Source organism: Amphiura filiformis, chromosome 15 (assembly GCF_039555335.1).
Source record: "Amphiura filiformis chromosome 15, Afil_fr2py, whole genome shotgun sequence".
In the NCBI taxonomy this organism is placed as follows: Eukaryota; Metazoa; Echinodermata; class Ophiuroidea; order Amphilepidida; family Amphiuridae; genus Amphiura; species Amphiura filiformis.
The window spans coordinates 52358713-52378735 of record NC_092642.1 but is presented as its reverse complement, the minus strand read 5'-3'; the positions used below and the strand labels follow the sequence as shown (position 1 = coordinate 52378735).

At 37.2% G+C, this 20023-nt stretch overlaps 1 protein-coding gene across 1 annotated transcript in view; it reads left to right on the top strand.

Annotated features, from left to right (window-relative positions):
• The window catches only part of LOC140171825 (protein bicaudal C homolog 1-like), a 134175-nt gene that overhangs the window by 29156 nt on the left and 84996 nt on the right, over nucleotides 1–20023 (top strand). Inside the window, 1 exon segment of the mRNA XM_072195158.1 lies at nucleotides 15859–15899. Coding sequence (XP_072051259.1) covers nucleotides 15859–15899 — 41 coding nt within the window.

The window sequence follows — 20023 nt, the reverse complement described above, 5'->3', positions numbered from 1 at the left end:
ATCTACTGTAGCTGGTTCATAAAAACATACTGATGCTGATTGAGAAACTATGAATTACATTAAAAAATAAAAGTAAAGAGTTATTTATGTTATGAAATTCAAAGAAAAAAACAAAAAAATTGTATATGAGCACAATTATTGCTATCAATGTGAAATATCATTTCAAGTTGGGCAACATTTTGAAAGAAAGACTGGACTCAGCAGCATCATGATATACCGGTAATTGTAATAATTATTTGTTCATTCACTGTATTCCTTTGTAGATTTCAAATTACAAGTTCAACACACTGCTTAATTAGGTTTCAATCAATAAATTGTAGCTAATATTGTTTTTATTTTCAAGATAATTACAATCCACACTATTTACAGTAAGGGAATTCCGTCAAACGAAGACCTCGTACTTGTAAATTCCCATTATTCACTTATTTTCACAAGTGGTTTCTTTGCAACTTGTTGCGTTGTTTGGATAGTTAATTTGAGCAAGAAAACCTAACTCCGCCTTGAATGTCCGAGTGATGGAGCGCGGGCAGATTTTAGCCGCTTGAATGGGACAAGTCATCCGTCAGAAATGCCTTTGTGTTGCCCAGGGCATTCAACTTGACATTGTCAAGAGATTTTTATCACAGAACTTTATTTAGTTTTCTACTCCAGACAGGTTAGGTACATGAGCGTGTTTTTTGGAGGTTCTTTTAATCCGTTTGAAATAGGGCGCAACTTCGATTGTGAATGGCTATAACTTCTAGTTAGTTGATCAAAAGCTGCTTTATTGATTTTTTTATGCTATGAGTCATTGGAACCAGGGTTGCTAATTTTTTTATTAAAAAAGAATAATACTTTTTTGGGTGTGTCGCACTCCACTGTATGCTCTGACTATTGACCTACTTTTTCACATGCCGCAGTGTTGAGAAAATATTCGTGCATTATATCCCAAACACCCACAGAGGTGATAGTTTACGGCGAGTTTTGTAATTATTACTTGATTTTGATATGTAAGTAATACGATAAAGTCGTCATAGGCAGTAATGTGTTTGTATTAAAAGAAATAACAAAAATAATTATTTAAGTAATAGAAATACTATTTGGAAATTGCAGCAAGATTTGCAGATGTTTTTATTTGAACAGTACCAGTTCACCAGTTTTGCTAGTTTTCCTAATCTTTGGGCTAAATTAATAGCATCGTGAAGGTCATATATCATTTTATACTGACAGCTTCGGCATGTAGAAATACAGCTTGTATGTGCATTGTGTGCAGTGTGTACATAGGCTATTTACTTTTCAAATCTTTGATGCTTGTATAAGGTATTATAGACAAATTATTAGAATGCATGTGTACCAGTAGAAATGGCCCAGGTTGAATAAAATAAATAAACATATGAATGAATATTTTATTCCTTGGATTATTTTTGTTGGGACAATATAATGCTATAGTTTGACGCTTTGAAATACAGTTATGTTAATCATAATAAAGTTACAAAGTTAAAAAATAATATCGAAATATTGTAAAATCAAACATTTCCCCTCATAAGTTGCAATACAACATAATAAGGAAATTGATATTACAGATTTTTAAACTTTGATATGGAAAGATACCCCAGCCCTGTTGTCTCACCAGAGAAGATGAGCAGAAGTCTTTCTATCTGATGATAAAAAAACCCTCTAGGTATGATTACGAAAATGTTTTAAATAACTATTATCTACAAAAGTTTTATAACCATGTTTTATATAAAATGTTAACATAAAACGTCTTGTGTTATGATGTGAAGGGTTAATATAAAAACAGGGAAAATCTGTTCCAACTGACCAGCAGAGAACAAAGGATAAGCAATAGATCAGATTAAAATCAGGGAAAATATGACACAACCTCCAATGGGGGAATAACAAACGTATAAACGTATAAAGTTAAAAACTCTTTTAACTTTGTTTATACGTTTTGTGTTATTCCCCTATTGGCAATCGATGTTGTGTCATATTTTCCCTGTTTTTAATTGTGAACTTGACTTACTCATTCTTTCATTTCTCTTGACAATTTTTCATTTGCCCACCCTATTCCTTTTAAAGGAATTTTTATTTAAATTTAAAAGGGCATTTCGTGATCCACAGCCTCATCCCTACACTTTTCTCAAAAAAAGTTGAGATTTTTATACCACTGGAAACCTCTGGCTACATAATGTTTATGCTTGCAGATTAATTCATTTGGCCAAAATATCGCCAAATTTGAATTTCGTTCTGATACCATAACTTGCAAAAGCAAAATCGGAAGCAACTGAAATTTTGGGAATAAGCTTTTTTCTTGATATCTACCGGTACTGAAAAATGTCATAAAAAGAGGATGCTAAAATCACAAAATCCTCCTTTAAATCAGATTTATTTGCTTTAAATCAGATTTTTGAGATTTAAATCAATTTTTTTTGTTCCAAGATGTCAGGGGCCCTGAACAAAAGTGAAAATGAAATAAGTGAAAAAAAAGATAAAAAAATGTGTTAAAAGGGCCCGCACTGCTCCTCCTTGTCCATGGGCCATTCATAGCTGTTGCTACGCCCTGTTTATGTTGATAAGGAGGGCCCAGTTTGTGGCCCTTTTACTCCACATATTTTTATTTTTGGAAGTCTTGTGCAATAAAGGTAATTTATAAACGAAACTAAACTTAATTTTAAATATAATCCACTTAGTATTACATTATGACAAATCACTCACATGGCAGCTATTTACTACACACCGTTTCATACCTCAACTATGTTAGGTCATTGTAAAGGAACTACCAAGTGTTAGAATGAATAGGCACAGAATGACCTGTACAAGGAGTTATCAAAGTGAGCTAATTAACGCAAATGCTAAGCTGTCAAGCCAATTATACCCATTTTCAGTCTTGTTGCATTTCACTAGAGCAGACAATAAAAACTTGTGCATTTGTGATTATGGAATTGAACTGATTAAGTGGCCAGTGAGCAGTCAAGGCTAACTCGCATTAGGATATTAAACATGCTCATCCATCATGGCACAGTTCTGCAACCCTAATATGTTTCTACATTCACAGATTGACCTTTGAATGTGTTGGGTACAAAAACTCATACCCACAACATAAGGTCAAATAGTGATCTATACTTCTTAAATGGAGGCTCTATTGGACTTTCCCATTAGATATGAGCCCAGTTTTTGCCTCCTAGGTTTGCTTGATGTTAATTTTATTTGCCTTTTTTTTTTTTTTTTTTGTTGTTGAAAGAGTTTGTGATCAGGAAATTAAAGAATAATTTCTTTTGATGAAGTAATTTTTAATTACTATTAAAATATAAAAATGCAAAAAGTGCAGTGGTAACTTTTACAATAATTTCTATAAAATTGTGAATGCAAATATATTTTAGGTACTGAAAAAATATATCAGTAGGAATAGGAAGTTGGGCATGCAGAGTTGCATTATTGCCGGGTCAAGAATGGTAGATGGTATTTTTACAAGTTTGTCATACATATTTTTTAATCAAGTTTAAAAATACATTAAGTACCGGTACCGTAATCACTATTTTTTTTAGTATACAGTGCAGAAAATTAATTTGGATTAATTTCTAAAACAAAATGCTAAATTCCTTAACATCTTTCCCAGCTGATATTTTTACTAAATTAGCAGTCCGATATGCTATACAATTGAAAACAATCTACAATAGATAGCTGATGAAGTAGTCTGCTATCAGCAGTAGATAGTCTTTATCATATTTTAAATGATATACAGCTGATGAAGTTATCAGCAGTAGATATTCTAAGTTTGGCCGATATAGTGAACCATCTACAGTAGATAGCTGATGAAGATGTGCAGTGTTATCAGCAGTAGATAGTTGAAATTTAAATTTGTCTGATATAGGGAACCATCTACAGTAGATAGCTGATAAAGTTGTGTGTTATTAGCAGAAGATCATAGTTAATATTTTAAGTTTTCCAATACAGGGAACCATCTACAGTAGCAATGAAGTTATCTGTTATCAGCAGTAGATAGTTGATATTTTAAGTTTGAGTTTAATGAACTAGGGACCCATCTATAGCAGTAGATATTTAAAATTTTAAGTTTTTCAAATGTAGGGAACCATCTACAGTAGATAGCCGATGAAGTTGTCTGTTATCAGCAGCAGATAGTTGATATTTTAAGTTTGAGTTTATTTAATGAACTAGGGACCCATCTATAGTAGATCTACAGTCTGTTATATATTGTATAGTTGATATTTTAACTTTGAGAAGTTTAATATGCTCTATGAGGAACGATCTACAGTAGATAGCTGATGAAGTAGTCTGCTGTCAGCAGTAGATAGGCAATTTCATATTTTAAATGATAACATATAGCTCATGAAGTTTTCTGTTATCAGCAGAAGATAGCTGATGTTTGAGTTCAATGAAATGGGGACCCATCTAAAGTAGTGGTGTTTTAGGGCATAAAATTAAAATTGCTTCAAGATTGAATACATACAACAAATTTGATACCATTTCCAGGATGCAAAAAGATTTTGTTACCGGTACCTTATTTGCAGCCCATTCCTGTTTTCCCTTTTCTGCCTGTTAGCTATAGCCTTGCATAATCATTGACAAAGGGTCTATAATCCAAGAAGGCGGCATAACCATGTTTTTCCTTGTACTTCTACAGAACTTATATTTAAATTTAGGTTTGAATGACAGCTTCTAAGAAAGTTCACATTTTTGTGTGGACATAGTTTTATGCTCTCTCTCTCTCTGTTTTCAGTCCTGACCTTCAATTATTGACAAAACAACATAACATTTAATATTATTGATATTGTTGGAAGTGAATATGAAAATACACTAAATAACCTAATTTTTAGTTCCATGGAGATACTTCTTATGGGGGTAGGGGATGATTAATTAGATGGTTGGTCCAATTTTAAAAGAGTGTTTTTGTACCTCACATTGAGGCCTATCACCCAAACATTCTTATTCTAAATTTTAAGTTAATGCTCCATTGGAGCGTATCACAGTGGCCCATAGAAAGTGGCCCATGCAAACGCCGAAACAAAACATTCCAGACCTAAAATTTAACTGGAGTTATAAAAAAAATGTGAGCTTGCACCTGATACCAAAATACCATTTTGTAGGATAAATTGGGGGAGGAGGCTGTCAATCAGGTCACCCACCTATATAATCAAGCAGCAAAATGTACAGTTGTATAAGTTTTTAAGCAAACTCTTGTCAACATAATGCACAATTTTGAAGTAGTAGGCCTACATACATACTCTGCCAGGTGTTGGTAGAATCAATAGTAGCTGTATATTGTCAGTCCCAGGAAATGAGTGTTTGTTGCTGGTATTTAAATGTTGGTTTTGTAATCTGGGCACAAATGTTGACAGAAATGCATATTTGTTGATTTTATTTAGAATTTGATATGTCAACATTTATGCTGTAATGTTGTTGTGACTCAGATGTCAAGTGATGTTGTTGAAAGCTGTTGAAGGAGCAAATTTTAGCCTACTCATGAACCAGAAAAATGGGAACTAATTTTTCTTTTAAATTCAGATTACATTTGAGGTTTCGCAGATAAAATGGCCAATAATTGAAGCTGCTTTTTCAATGATAAAAAATATACATTTTCTATTGTGAGATTTTGTGTAGAATCTGAATCTGAAGTCAGAAATGCAAAAGATGCAACCATTTTCCTCATATGAAAGAATTTGTAGGTGCTTGTTGCATTTACCAATATTTATGGACCTTATGAAATATTTGGGGTTTTTTTTTGACAATTATCCAAAAATGCAATTTTGCCTCTTAAAAATGCAAAATACATCTGTTTGACTGTCAAATTCATAATATAAACTGAGCTCAAAAGAAACTTATAATTTTTACAACTTAGAATCATTAAGGTCATATCTTAAAATACTGTCAATCAAAATGAACCAAAATTACACACAGGATTACCTTAATACTCTACTGAAAACACATGTCAGTAACCAAGCAGTTATCCAACTGACACAACAGCAAAATGCACTGTCATGGGACAGCTTCCTGGACTTCCTTCACTTTCACAGCCCAACATTTGGCACCCAGGACAACAGAGACTGTGAGAATGCACACAAGATCCTTGCACAGATGATAAAACGGTGCTGCTTTCTGCTTTTCATACACTTTTTTCATGAAACAGGGCTGGGCTGTGAATGTGGTCCAGGAAGCTGTCCCATGTCAGTGCATTTTGCTGTTGTGTCAGTTGGATAACTGCTTGGTTACTGACATGTGTTAAGAGTAGAGTATTGAAGTAAATCTGTGTGTAATTTTGGTTCAATTTGATGGACAGGATTTCAAGATATGACCTTGTGAAAAATTATAAGTTTCTTTTTTGAGCTCAGTTTACATACAGTTTTACCCTAGAGGTATATTTAGTCTGCACCCTTCTGCATGCTCACTAAACCAATGCTGAAGAGGAAGGCCTTCAATTCTTCTAACAATGGTGATTTTTGCTTTCATTTACTTTTGCATATACCTCTTGTACAAGATGTTGGGTTTCATTTTAATCTAAACTGAGCTCAAAAAGAAACTTATAATTTTTCACAAGGTCATATCTTGAAATCCTGTCCATCAATTGAACCAAAATTACACACAGGTTTATTTCAATACTCTATTTAACACATGTCAAACCAAGCAGTTATCATCTGACACAACAGCAAATGCACTGACATGGGACAGCTTCCCTGACCACATTCACAGCCCAGCCCTGATTCATGAAAAAAGTGTATGAAAAGCAGAAATCAGCACCGTTTTCATCTGTGCAAGGATCTTGTGTGCATTCTCACAGATTTTTTGTGCTATGTGTCAAATGTTGGGCTATGAAAGTGGAGGAAGTTCAGGAAGCTGTCCCATGACAGTGCATTTTGCTGTTGTGTCAGTTGGACAACTGCTTGGTTACTGACATGTGTTTTGAGTAGAGTATTAAGGTAATCCTGTGTGTAATTTTGGTTCATTTTGATTGACAGTATTTTAAGATATGCCCTTGTGATTCAAAAAAAAAAAAAAAATATAAGTTTCTTTTTGAGCTCACCTGCCAAATCATGAAGCTCCTGCAATCAAGTGGTTAAGATGCAGATCTCTGAAACCTAAGGTCCTGAGTTTGATTCTCAGGCAGGATCAGTATTCCTGTTTTCTTCTTTAAACTATTTTTATGGTAGCAAAATATTGAAACATATGTAGCCCAGTGGATATACTGCCATGATGTGCCAACTGTCCTGATTTAATCTGTTCCTTCAGACCCTTAAAAATAGGAATAAAAATAAAATAATGATGACTATAAAAGACGTCTCAGGTGTTTGTTTTTTTCCATGTCAATGTAATAACTAGGCCAGCCAGGCTAGATATAGCGCAATGTTATTTTAATCATTACCTACAGTGAGTCATAATAATAAAATGAAATAGGTTATCAATATTCCTATTAAAGGCCTTTTCTCAATCGATGCACATAAATATTGATTATTATAGATTACCATTCCAAAACGATAGAAACTCCATAATGTTACATGTATTAAAAGTTGCAACCCAATATGCAGTGATGCCAATGCCATGACTTAGGCACAGATTTGGGCTACTTAAAGATCCCTTGCTGCACCTTAACAAATTGTGCCGGCACTTGCCTAAAATTGGGCTACTTTCGAAAGTGTCAGGCAGCGGCAGTAATTTTGATATATTTCCTTTTGTTTAGCCAAATTATAAAGGGTTTTGACATTTTGAAGTTCCAAATTGCCATTTATTGATCAGTCAGCAATGCGGTTGTCAGTTGCAGTCCTGTGGGGACTTAGGTGGGGACATAATTTTGGAAACTGTTACAAACATGTAACAGTCCTGGCGAGGCAGGGCAATATTTTCTTGTACATCCGCGGGCAATTCCCTACCCCTAAACCCTGGGCAACAGTTGAAAAAAATCACAAAACGTGCATGAATTCTGAGAGCCTGGATTCCCGTGGTAAATGGATAGAACAGATCAGTATTTCCCCTGCTGACAACTCTGCACAGTTGAGAGTAAGTACTCTTTATAACGCCCTGGGTAGATCCCAGGACCTTTGAGATGGGTTACATCCTCGTATAAGTCCCGGCTATGTCCCGGCAGTGGAGGGACCCAATGGCAATGAGCTGTTACATCCCAGGCTAAGTCCTGGCTAAGTCCCTATATTGCCCGGTTCCTGGGGGCAGGGATTACAATTGACAGATGCATAAGTACCAGAAGTTTTATCACTCATAATGCTCTTGCACCAATTTGTTAATGTATGTTTTACATTATGTTTAAAACTGCCTAAATATCCTGTGTATTAGGTGCTTTTTTGGAGTTGCTTGAAATTAGGCTACTTGAGAGTCATTCATTGTGCCTTGGCAAGCCAATGTGCAGCACCTTGGTACTAAAGAGTTTTGGCAACAATGTCCATATAAACTACACAGTATAGACTAATTATAGTAGAAAATATGTTTCTTTTGTAGTGTGCGGGAAGTTATGGAATGTTTTCGAATGCACCCAAAACCATTATCACTATCATTTGGTGATGGGTACATAACTGTACAAGTTCATTAAAGGGGCATGATCCAATCTTTTCATGTTCTGTTTTCTATCTTACATTGAGACATACCAGTAAAACAAGTTAACATTTGTAAATTAATTTTTATTTGTATTGGTTTAGTGGTTGTGATATGAGAAGCAAAAATGTGTATAACATGCTCGGTACGCGGTAGGATTAAGTAAATAGTTCCAGTGTGGTTACCACAATTCACCATATTTTTGTTCAAACCATAACGAAATATATCTTGGGCGTTAAATGTTACTTGAGTAATGAGAATCATGAGCTTTCTGAAATAAATCTCAGTTTTGATGAAGAGAAATGGGGGATGAGGCTGTTGATCAGGTCACACCCTAGCCGCAGTCTGTGGCCCTCGCGGACTTAGCGAGCGCGTAGCAAGCGCAACCGACGCATGAGGCGTTCAACCGAAGCGCATATAGTATATTAATAAAAAATAAAACGAACAAAGACGGGAAACAGTTGTACATTACCCTAAGACAGAGAAATTGAAAAACACTCGGATTTTTGTTGTTGTCGTGTCCAATACAAAACCAACAGTGAATAAATCACCACCTAATCACGCCCGAAACCCGCGAAGGCGGCAAATCCCATTGGTTCACGGGTCGAGCCAAACAATACAAATTTATCTGCATGACAATGATTGACATCTGACCCGTAAACAATAACATGGATTGGCCCATTTCTCAGCAAGGGTAAATTGAGTTTAACTTGTTGCACTGTGTTAAACTTTATTAGCAGCAAATTTTCGGTACTAGCGTACCTTCTTCAGGCTTTATTATAAAATGACACAAGAAAACAATCTAAAAACAAGCAAGAAAATTAATGCGTATATTAATAGCAACAGAGCCCGAAAGTAGTGCTAGTCGCACCCTTTAAGTTCAAAGCTATTGTCTTCTTTAGGCTATTTTGTGTTGACCTTGGTAACGATGTTGGTAGACTATTAGCTATTGAAGTCATGTCATTAGGTGTGAGTAGTTGTAGCAATAAAATACAAAAGAAATTGACATTGGGTTTATTGAGTTTTTTAATCAATTTAGAATGATTGTACTGACACTCCTATAGTGTTGTCATTAGTTCTAGTGCTAAATACAAAAGAAGGTGTTGTGGTAACATGATGACGTCTCTGAAGAAAATCATTAAAATGAGAAGGAATTTAACCACTTCTTTTATTTCCATTCCAAGGCCCATCATTTGATCATTTAAGGGGGTACTACACCCCTGGCCAATTTTGTGCCTATTTTTGCATTTTTCTCAAAAATGATACCACATTGGTGACAAGTAAGACATGTATATTATAGGGGCAAGGACTACAACTACTGTACTGAAAATTCAGCAAATCAAAGCAATTAGTTATTGATTAATTGATCAAATATTGGTTTTCCCTCATTTTTGACTGTAACTCCACAACTGTTGCCTGTGTTGAAATAAAATTTCCAGTGCAGTAGTTGTAGTCATTGCCCCTATAATATACAAATCTTACTTGTCCCTCAATGCGCTATCATTTTTGAGAAAAATGCAAAAATAGGCACGAAATTGGCCAGGGGTGTAGTACCCCTTAAATGTTGTAGGCTTCTAATATCCCATCTTATTTGATCGTCTATACATCATAGGTTCTCAATAGACAGGCCTGATGTGGTGTTTAGCCTTTGAGCAGGTCTAAAATGTACAGTAAGCATAGCAAAACAAGGTGGCAGGCCTGTACCCCGGGGGGGGGGGGTGACGCACCTAAAATGTCAGAATTTGCTAGCATAGCAAGCAAAAAAATCAGGTTTTTACGCTTTTTTTGACAAAAAAGGTCCAAATTTTGTCCACTTTTCACAAAATTGCCCCCCTGGAAACAGGTCCACTTTTTCAAAATCAACACCCCCCAAATGAAATCCTGCATACGGGCCTGCAAGGTGGCCATCAAACACAGAATTCTAAAATGTGTTTGGCCCACTAGCAAATATGAAAAATGATTGAGGACATGTGGCCTACATGCAAAGTTACAGTCATATCCAAACAGAGTAAAGAATATTTTAACTGAAGCATGCATATCTACTGTAGACAGCAGGAGCACAAGTTGCAATTACACAGTGTTATGCCCTGTTTCAAAAAGAACACATAAGCACCTTTTAATGATCTTTTAATGACCACATATGAATATTAGTACCGGTTACTGCAATAAAGCATGAACTGATCACATGCATGAAAATTTTGAAAACATTTTGCAAACAATGTGGATTCGCGAAATTTTCATTAAGTTTGCAAATTATTTCTTTTTCCTTGAGGCCTTGACGAAACTTTTTTCACAAATTTAATGCTGCAAAATTGATAAACCACAAAAGTTTTGTGCTGCAAAAATATTATGCTTTATAGTATCCATTTCATAGATAACCTTTTTCAACAAAACAAGCACCTAATGATTGTCACAAAATACAAGTATATTTTAGGCTAAGTAAAAAAATAAAACATGTTTCACGTTTGGTTTTTCAAAAAAAAAAGGAGGAAGAGGGGGCTTTTTATTTTCTATTTTTATATCGCAAAATTGGTGTAAATACCCATACTTAGAGCTGTTTTAGCGCATAATCCGTACATACAATAATGCCTGGAAAAAGGAGGAGGCCCTTTTTTATTTGTTGTTCTGAGAGTTACACCCCCTCTTATGATCACAAAACCTTCCTAAAATGTTTCTTGTATCTTAACAAGGCTATAGAAAGCATCCCAACTTCCTAGACATATTTTTTTGAAAAGTTATAACTGAATTTCAAAAAATAAAAATTTATTTGAGAAAACCTCAAAAAAGGAAGCGGGAGGGGATGTGAAACATGTTTATTTTTTTATTTGGCCTTATATAAAGGATTGAAATGTTCTTTTCAATTCAAATGCATTTGTTGAAAGCACTTTCAGAGACTTTCTGTAACAAAAATCTGGTGATTGTCCTTTCAACAAGAAATATACTAAGAAATATACTACTTTGGAATTAATTGACTGTTCCTTTCATTAATCACTAGGCACACAGAGGTAAATTTGATCATAATATCCTACACTTTTTTTTTTTATTAACATGCCTGTGGGTTTGTTAGTGGCTAACGGTGGCGTAGTCAGGGGGGCTGGTACCCCCAGTAACGACATACAATAATGTAAAACTTCTGATTATTTCACTATAATAAACCTGAGAAAATGGGTCAAAATTGAGTTTTGTTTTTATTGGTACACCCTGTATTAGTACAATTATCTAAAATCTAATTACACAAGTTTTTAAAATAAAATATGAAATCAATAATTGAAACATCAGATGATGCAGAAGCAGGTCTGGACAATAATCATGAGTAATAGAGTGACCAGTTGATTGCTCAGGAAACCACAGGTTCAATATAGCAGCTACACACTCCTTTCAGTGATATTTTTCTCCAGCAAACATCAATAATGTGCATCAGAAAAACAAGTGCTCCTATGAACTAACTTAGCAACCTAAAACCACAAGTTATTGCTTATGTTATATAAATACAATCTTGTTAAAAAATGTGGTTTATTATTCAATAAATATATTTTTGAAATGATTTAATGTTATGATATCAATATTTGAATTTTGTAATCGAGAATGTGTGTCCGGGTAAATGTACTTTTGTATCAACTTTTCGTGAAGCAGAATGTGGTAGCAGCAGGGCTGAATATTGGGTTTTCTTACACTAGCCATTTAAGGCAGGTCAGAGAGGAGCATGACTTAGTGGTCTTCATTCAACTATTGAGACAAATAAAGCTGACACACAAAAGGAATGGTACATGGGTTCTATAAATGATATCATATAGCTTGATATAAGGGATGTTATTTCTGCCCCATGTACATGATTTTACTCGGGAGGGGAAAAAGGCCAAAACTTTGTTATTGGCTTTAACTCAAGAACCACAAGACCTGTTGAATTATAAATTTGATTATTGGCTTCCTTGGCTAGCTTCCTATTCAATGTATTAATATTAAGAAATACACAGCAATTTAAAAATAAACCAATGGTGGCAATCATGGCAATTTTGAGGAATTTTTATGATTTTTTTTCTTCCCTGAAATTCATTTTGCTCCCCATCCCCCCCCCCCCTTTCGGAAAAGAATTCTGGTGCTACCACAGATCATACATTGTACAGTCAACCATATAGGCCTACTTGTCAAATTACTACTAGAGGCCTACATGTATGATTCTATGGGGTTCAGGGGATTGACCTTTCCATGTATAGAAACACCTCTCAAATATTGTGATTGTGTTGCTCCCATTATTCAATAAATGAGGAAGCAGTTATATTCAAAGTAATATTGACTAACATCTTACTATAATTCACCAGAATCTGTACATCTGTTTGTCTGTACATCTGTTTGTCTGTACATCTGTTTGTCTGTACATCTGTCCGCCTCTTTTCTCGGAGACTAGGGGTCGCACGCTCCTCAAACTTGGTGGGTGGGTGTATCTTGACCCCAGGCAGAACAAGTTTGTATTGGTTGGTGGGTCAAGGTCACCCAAGGTCATCCAGGGGTCAAATTAGTAAAAACTGTTTTTCTCGGAGACTGGGGGCCGCGCGTTCCTCAAACTTGACGGGTGGGTGCGTCTTGACCCGGGACAGAATAAGTTTGTATTGGTTAGTGGGTCAAGGTCAGCAGAGGTCATCTAGGGGTCAAATTAGTAAAAACTGTCATATGGGCATGAAACTTGGTGGGTAGGTGCATCTTGACCTAGGACGGAACAAGTTTGTATTGATTAGTGGGTCAAGGTCACCCAGGGGTCATCTCAGGTCAAATTAGTAAAAACTGTGTCCGCCTATTTTCAAATTAGTAAAAACTGTGTCCGCCTATTTTCTCAGAGACTAGGGGTCGCACGTTCCTCAAACTTGGTGGATGGGTGCATCTGGACCTCAGACAGAACAAGTTTGTTTCAGTTAGTGGGCCAAGATCACCCGAGGTCATCCAGGGGTCATCTGAGGTCAAATTAGTAAAAACTATCGTATGGGCATGAAACTTGGTGGGTACAGTCAACTTTTAGAGTCAAATTTTTGGACGATCATTTTGGTGTCATCCGGGGTCACCCAGGGGTCATCTGAGGTCAAATTAGTAAAAAATGTCGTATGCGCATGAAACTTGGTGGGTACAGTCAACTTTTAGAATCAAATTTTTGGACGGTCATTTTGGGGTCATCTAAGGTCAACTTACTAAAAACTGTCGTTCCTCAAACTTGGTGGGTGGGTGCAGCTTGGTATGAGGAAGAACCAGTTTATATTGGTTAGTGGGTCAAGGTCACCCAAGGTCATCCAGGGGTCAAATTAGTAAAAACTGTTTTTCTCGGAGACTGGGGGTCACACGTTGCTCAAACTTGACGGGTGGGTGCGTCTCGAACCGGGACAGAACAAGTTTGTATTGGTTAGTGGGTCAAGGTCAGCAGAGGTCATCTAGGGGTCAAATTAGTAAAAACTGTCATATGGGCATGAAACTTGGTGGGTAGGTGCATCTTGACCTAGGACGGAACAAGTTTGTATTGATTAGTGGGTCAAGGTCACCCAGGGGTCATCTGAGGTCAAATTAGTAAAAACTGTGTCCGCCTATTTTCTCAGAGACTAGGGGTCGCACGTTCCTCAAACTTGGTGGATGGGTGCATCTGGACCTCAGACAGAACAAGTTTGTTTCAGTTAGTGGGCCAAGATCACCCGAGGTCATCCAGGGGTCATCTGAGGTCAAATTAGTAAAACTATCGTATGGGCATGAAACTTGGTGGGTACAATCAACTTTTAGAGTCAAATTTTTGGACGATCATTTTGGTGTCATCCGGGGTCACCCAGGGGTCATCTGAGGTCAAATTAGTAAAAAATGTCGTATCGCATGAAACTTGGTGGGTACAGTCAACTTTTAGAATCAAATTTTTGGACGGTCATTTTGGGGTCATCTAAGGTCAACTGACTAAAAACTGTCGTATGGGCATGAAACGTGGTGGGTACAGTCAACATTTAGAGCCAAATTTTGGAAGGTCATTTCAAGGTCACAAGGGGTCATCTGAGGTCAAATTAGTAAAAACTGTCCTATGGGCATAACACTTGGTGAGTACAGTCACCATCAGCCAGGTAATCGCGACAGCCGAGAACCGCCAAATACGGGTAACCGCCTAGTAATATAAATAGTTCAATTTGCACTTAGCAGAGGCAGAAGGCTCTTACTGAAAAATATATATTGATGTCCTGTCTAGTCTTGAGTTTTGTCAACAAACAGAGAAGCCGAATGCAGAGAGAACAGCCTTGTAAAATGTGTGTGTGGGGTGTGTGTGTTTATGTCTGGGGTGGGCCTGTGTATTTTAAGGTTGTGTCCGATGATTACCCATGCCACTCCCTTCCCTAGCCGCAGTCTGTGGCCCTCACAGACTTAGCGAGCGCGTAGCGCATAGCGCGAGGTGTTCAATCGAGCACGTAAATAGCAACAGAGCCCGAAAGTAGTGCTATCCCTTCCCCAGCTACCCAGGTGGGGGAAAAGGGGTGTTGATTCAAGGTGACTTTTGAAGGGGGGAAAATTGGACAAAAATGGGTACAACTCTGACGGCTACTAAACATCAGAATGATCAGATGGCTTGACAGAATATCTGATGCAAATTTATATGAAACAACCCAGAGAACTAAGTATATAATTTTCAACCAAGAAACATAATTTTGGAGCAGGAATATAAAGAAACAATGGCTATCATGGCATGTCATGATGTCATTGATAAAAAAAAAGAACTGAAACAACTAAATGAAACTCGAATCTCAGCTGAAGAAAACGCTGCAAATCACATGGGCTGGAAGTGGGAATGAACTTATTGAGGGCGCCATTTCGACAGATGAACACTCCTGTTGATGATGATGATGATGATGACATTAGATTTTCACCATATCGCTTGGTACATCAGGAAGGCCCCATGTCACTTCGGAAAACGCGGTAAAATGAGCGAAATCGCTCAAAAAAGCTCAAATCTGGCAGATAAGCTTAAAATCTTGAAAATGGTGGAAAAAGAGGATAGATTCTGCAAATAATGTTGCAATTTACCATGTTTTCCGAAGTGACATGGTGGCTTCAGGAGTTAAGTCATGAACGAACTTCTTGTTCAGCTTCAAATCTTGTCCATGTGAGCCTTTTCACCCAAGTGTACTGTTTATTTAGTTGCTTTGAAGATGACACTTGTTAAGGTATCGAAAGGTCAGCCCTCTGATAAGGACTTCTGGGAAAAATTTAAAAATCCTATTCAACATATTGAAATTCTGTTGATAAATTGCAAAATGCTTAGGTAATTTATCAAACATTATTTTTAATCTGTATGTTTTATTTGTTTGTTCATTGCAGCACAAGGGGGTTCAGAAACGGGGGAAGAATTCTTTCAACGGGTAAGTTTTTGCATTTTTTGTTCATCTTTTGTCAATCTTTGAATGTTTCTGTTTTTACCGCTTGTAAATGGTTAAAGTTGACACTCCTAAATTCTCCTAATAATAACAGAGTGGTGAAAATTATTAAAGGCAAACTATCCACTGAAAAATGGAGTGCATTAACCCTCACCCTACCCGTGGTTTTTGTGCTATCGGAAGGGAAAAGAAGGAACGAAAAAGGAGAGAAGATGAAGAAGAAAGTCACTTGGCACCCCGGATTCAACCTGGGACCCCTCGCATGCCACGCAGAAGATCCCCAGCATGCAGCTACACAGGTGACGTTGGCCCGCCAACGATTCCCTGGGTATATATGACTTGGTCTGATTAAGGCCATCAAGTCCCGTGGAATGCATGCACGCAGAGCGTTTTTAATAGTGAGCTTTAGTGAGTCCTAGTTCTGTTAGGGTTAAGAAGGCATATAGGGAAAACATGCATGTAGCTTAACCCTCACCCTACCCGTGGTTTTTGTGCTATCGGAAGGGAAAGAAGGAACGAAAAAGGAGAGAAGATGAAGAAGAAAGTCACTTGGCACCCCTGGGATTCGAACCTGGGTCCCCTCGCATGCCACGCAGAAGATCCCCAGCATGCAGCTACACAGGTGACGTTGGCCCGGCCAACGTTTCCCTGGGTATATATGACTTGGTCTGATTGCGTCATCAAGTCCCGTGGAATGCATGCACGCAGAGCGTTTTTAATAGTGAGCTTTAGTGAGTCCTAGTTCTGTTAGGGTTAAATACAATATTTTTAAGGGATGGGGTATGAACATTTGGACAGTATTTATTGTGGGACATTAGAGCACATTAGACATATGGAATTGCATTCTGAATACGAAGAATGTCCTTCTGATATCAAATAATTTTGATTTTTTGAAATTCGCAATGAAATACACATTTTATGGCAAATGATTAAAAATTGATGTTTTTGATATTTAGGGACGCACCATTAGACTTCAAGGGGGGGTGGAGGAAGTTGGGGTCGGGCAAGATTTTTTTTTTGCCGCTTGAAAAGGCAAGCGATTTTTTTTTTCGTAAGCCAAAGGCGACAAGTTTTTTTTTTTTTTTTTTTTTCATGCATTTATAGAGTTTGGTGAGGAAAGGTTTTTTTTTTTTTTTTAGGGTTGGTGGGGAAAGTTTTTTTTTTTTGCTCATGTAGTGGGGAAGTTTTTTTTTTCAAAAACTTCCTCCCACCCCCCTGAAGTCTAATGAGTGCGTCCCTTAACAGTACTTTCTGAAGTAAACTTTATAAATCTGATGATTTATACTTAAAGTGTATGTAGGTGGGATGAAAAGCCGATGATCAATTGAAAATGTTGACCTTTCGTATTGAAGATATATGGATTTTTTTCCCAAAACACCAAAAAGAATTAGGTCTTTTTGGGAAAAAAATCCATATCTTCAATATGAAAGGTCAAAATTTTCAATTGATTGCCGGCTTTTCCTCCCAGTTACACACACTTTAAGAATATATCATTAGATTTATAAAATTTACTTTGAGGACTGTTATATATCAAAAATGTGAAAAATATCAAATTTTAATAATTTGTCATAAAATTTGTATTATATCGTGAATTTCAAAAAATGAAAATTATTTGATATCAGAAAGACATTCTTCAGATTAAATAAATGTTGACTTTTATGTCTGATGTGCTCTCATATCCCACAAAAAATACTGTCAAAACGCTCATTCCAGATCCCTTAAATGAGTTGTAATTTCATAATTTTCTTAATCTTTCTACCCAAAAATTCCACTTGTCATCTCTAATTGAGTTCCACCTGCAGAAAATTTAATAGCCATGGCTGAAAAGAGGCATAAAACCACAATGAATAAGTGTAACAGAATGAAGATGGCATAAACCTCAAAGTGGGGTCTGCTTCTGTTTACCTTTTTGTGGTGTTTCAGGATAGGAAACAACTTGACATGCCAGTCTTCAGTATTAGTAAAAGTTGTATTTTGAACCACTTCCAGGATCTGTGGTTGAACATGTTGGGGAGAGATTGCTGCCTCAAAGCACAGATCCTGTGCTCAAAGTTTGTTGAGGCTTGTATTAAGCCATAATGTGCAGGCGGCGTAGGAAGCGCAACATGTGACGTACGAGGCTGGCGAAGATACAGGGCTGACAGCCCCATTCAAAATACACGGTTAGCAATTACAAATGGAAAATTAACAAACTTGCAGTGTGGTACATTGTCGTACCCCGACGGTTTTAGAGGAAGATAATTTTGCTTTGACACCACATAACAAATTTAGAATTGTTTGTGAAGATTTCATGATTATGTGTTAATCCAATGGCGACCTCAAAATTGGCGATATCGCTTCCATCACCGCCTGATAATGTGTGATTTGCTCCATAGCGACGCCCTCATTTTTTCTCGAATTTATTTTTGAATGATTGTGATTATCGGTGGTGTACTAAAATACCATGTGAAAGACTAAGCATAAAGTGCTTTAATTACAGTAAAATTTAGGTTTTTATAATAAATCCAGAGATCTCCAGTTTTATTCAGAGTTCACTGATCGAGTGATGGCTAAGCACTTTGCGTGACATGTGTATGATTGAATCAGTGACGTATAAATGGTGTGCATATTGTTATTCGTCTTACATCTTGACGTATAAACTGTGTACATATCGCTATTCGTCTTCCGTCTTGTTTTTACATCCAAGCTGCGTGAGGCTCCACCAATAATACGATCGACAAGCTACACACATTGTAGGTGCTGGACTGAAATAGCAATTTTCATTGTTTTACCTCATTTGTTTAGCTCGAAATTAAAAGTAGACAATGAGATCAGTGAAAACTATCATTTAAATAGGAATCTATTCCTTATGCAAATCACACATTATTGCTTTAACATCGCGTATTGATATAGAATGGCATGCATGCAGTTGGGCGCAGCAATTACCCTAGTTGGGTGATGCGTAATGTGTGACTGACGCGCACTTTAATGCAAATTTATGTAATTATAAGATTTGACTTCATTGGCTCAACATTGCAATAGGTTTTATATTTTCCCCAATTGCATGATTTTTCTTGGGAGGGGGGGGTGATAAGCAAAAACTTCAGTTTTGGCATATTATTTGTCATAACTGTATTATATTTAAGCAAAATTACCAAAAGTTATATGATGCCTTAACGGCCTAAGGGCTTTTTGGCGACGGGAAGGGAAAGAAGGAAGGAATAAAGAGAGAAATGGTTTGCTCTGGGTGGGATTTGAACTCGAGACCCCTCGCATGCCTTAAGCACACGGTCGGCGACACCTTGCCACGGGTCTTGGGCTTCGCTGGCCAGCGAAACCGTGCCTATATATCACTTAGTGTGATTGCGTCATCACACCACGTGGGATGCACACACGAACAGCGTATAAATCAAGAAGTATTTTGTAGCACACGGTACGGTTAGGGTTAAGGAAGCATATATTGAGTTTCGATAGTGGTAACCTAACCCTAACGGCCTGAGGGCTTTTCGGCGACGGGAAGGGAAAGAAGGAAGGAATAAAGAGAGAAAAGAAAGAAAGAAGTTGTTTGCTCTGGGTTGGATTCGAACCCGAGACCCCTCGCATGCCAAGCACACGGTCGGCGACACCTTGCCATGGGTCTTCGGGCTTCGCTGGCCAGCGAAACCGTGCCTATATATCACTTAGTGCGATTGCGTCATCACACCATGTGGGATGCACGCACGAACAGCGCATAAATCAAGTAGTATTTTAAGGAAGCATATATTGAGTTTCGATATTGGTAACCTTAAACCCTAACGGCCTAAGGGCTTTTCGGCGACGGGAAGGGAAAGAAGGAAGGAATAAAGAGAGAAAAGAAAGAAAGAAGTTGTTTGCTCTGGGTGTGATTCGAACCCGAGACCCGTCGCATACCAAGCACACGGTCGGCGACACCTTGCCACGGGTCTTGGGCTCGACGCTGGCCAGTGAAACCGGGCCTATATATCACTTAATGCGATTGCGTCATCACACCACGTGGGATGCACGCTCGAACAGCGCATAAATCAAGTAGTATTTTGTAGCACATGGTACGGTTAGGGTTAATGTAGTAAAATATAAAGTGATGAATCAAAAAAAAAATACAAATTGAACAT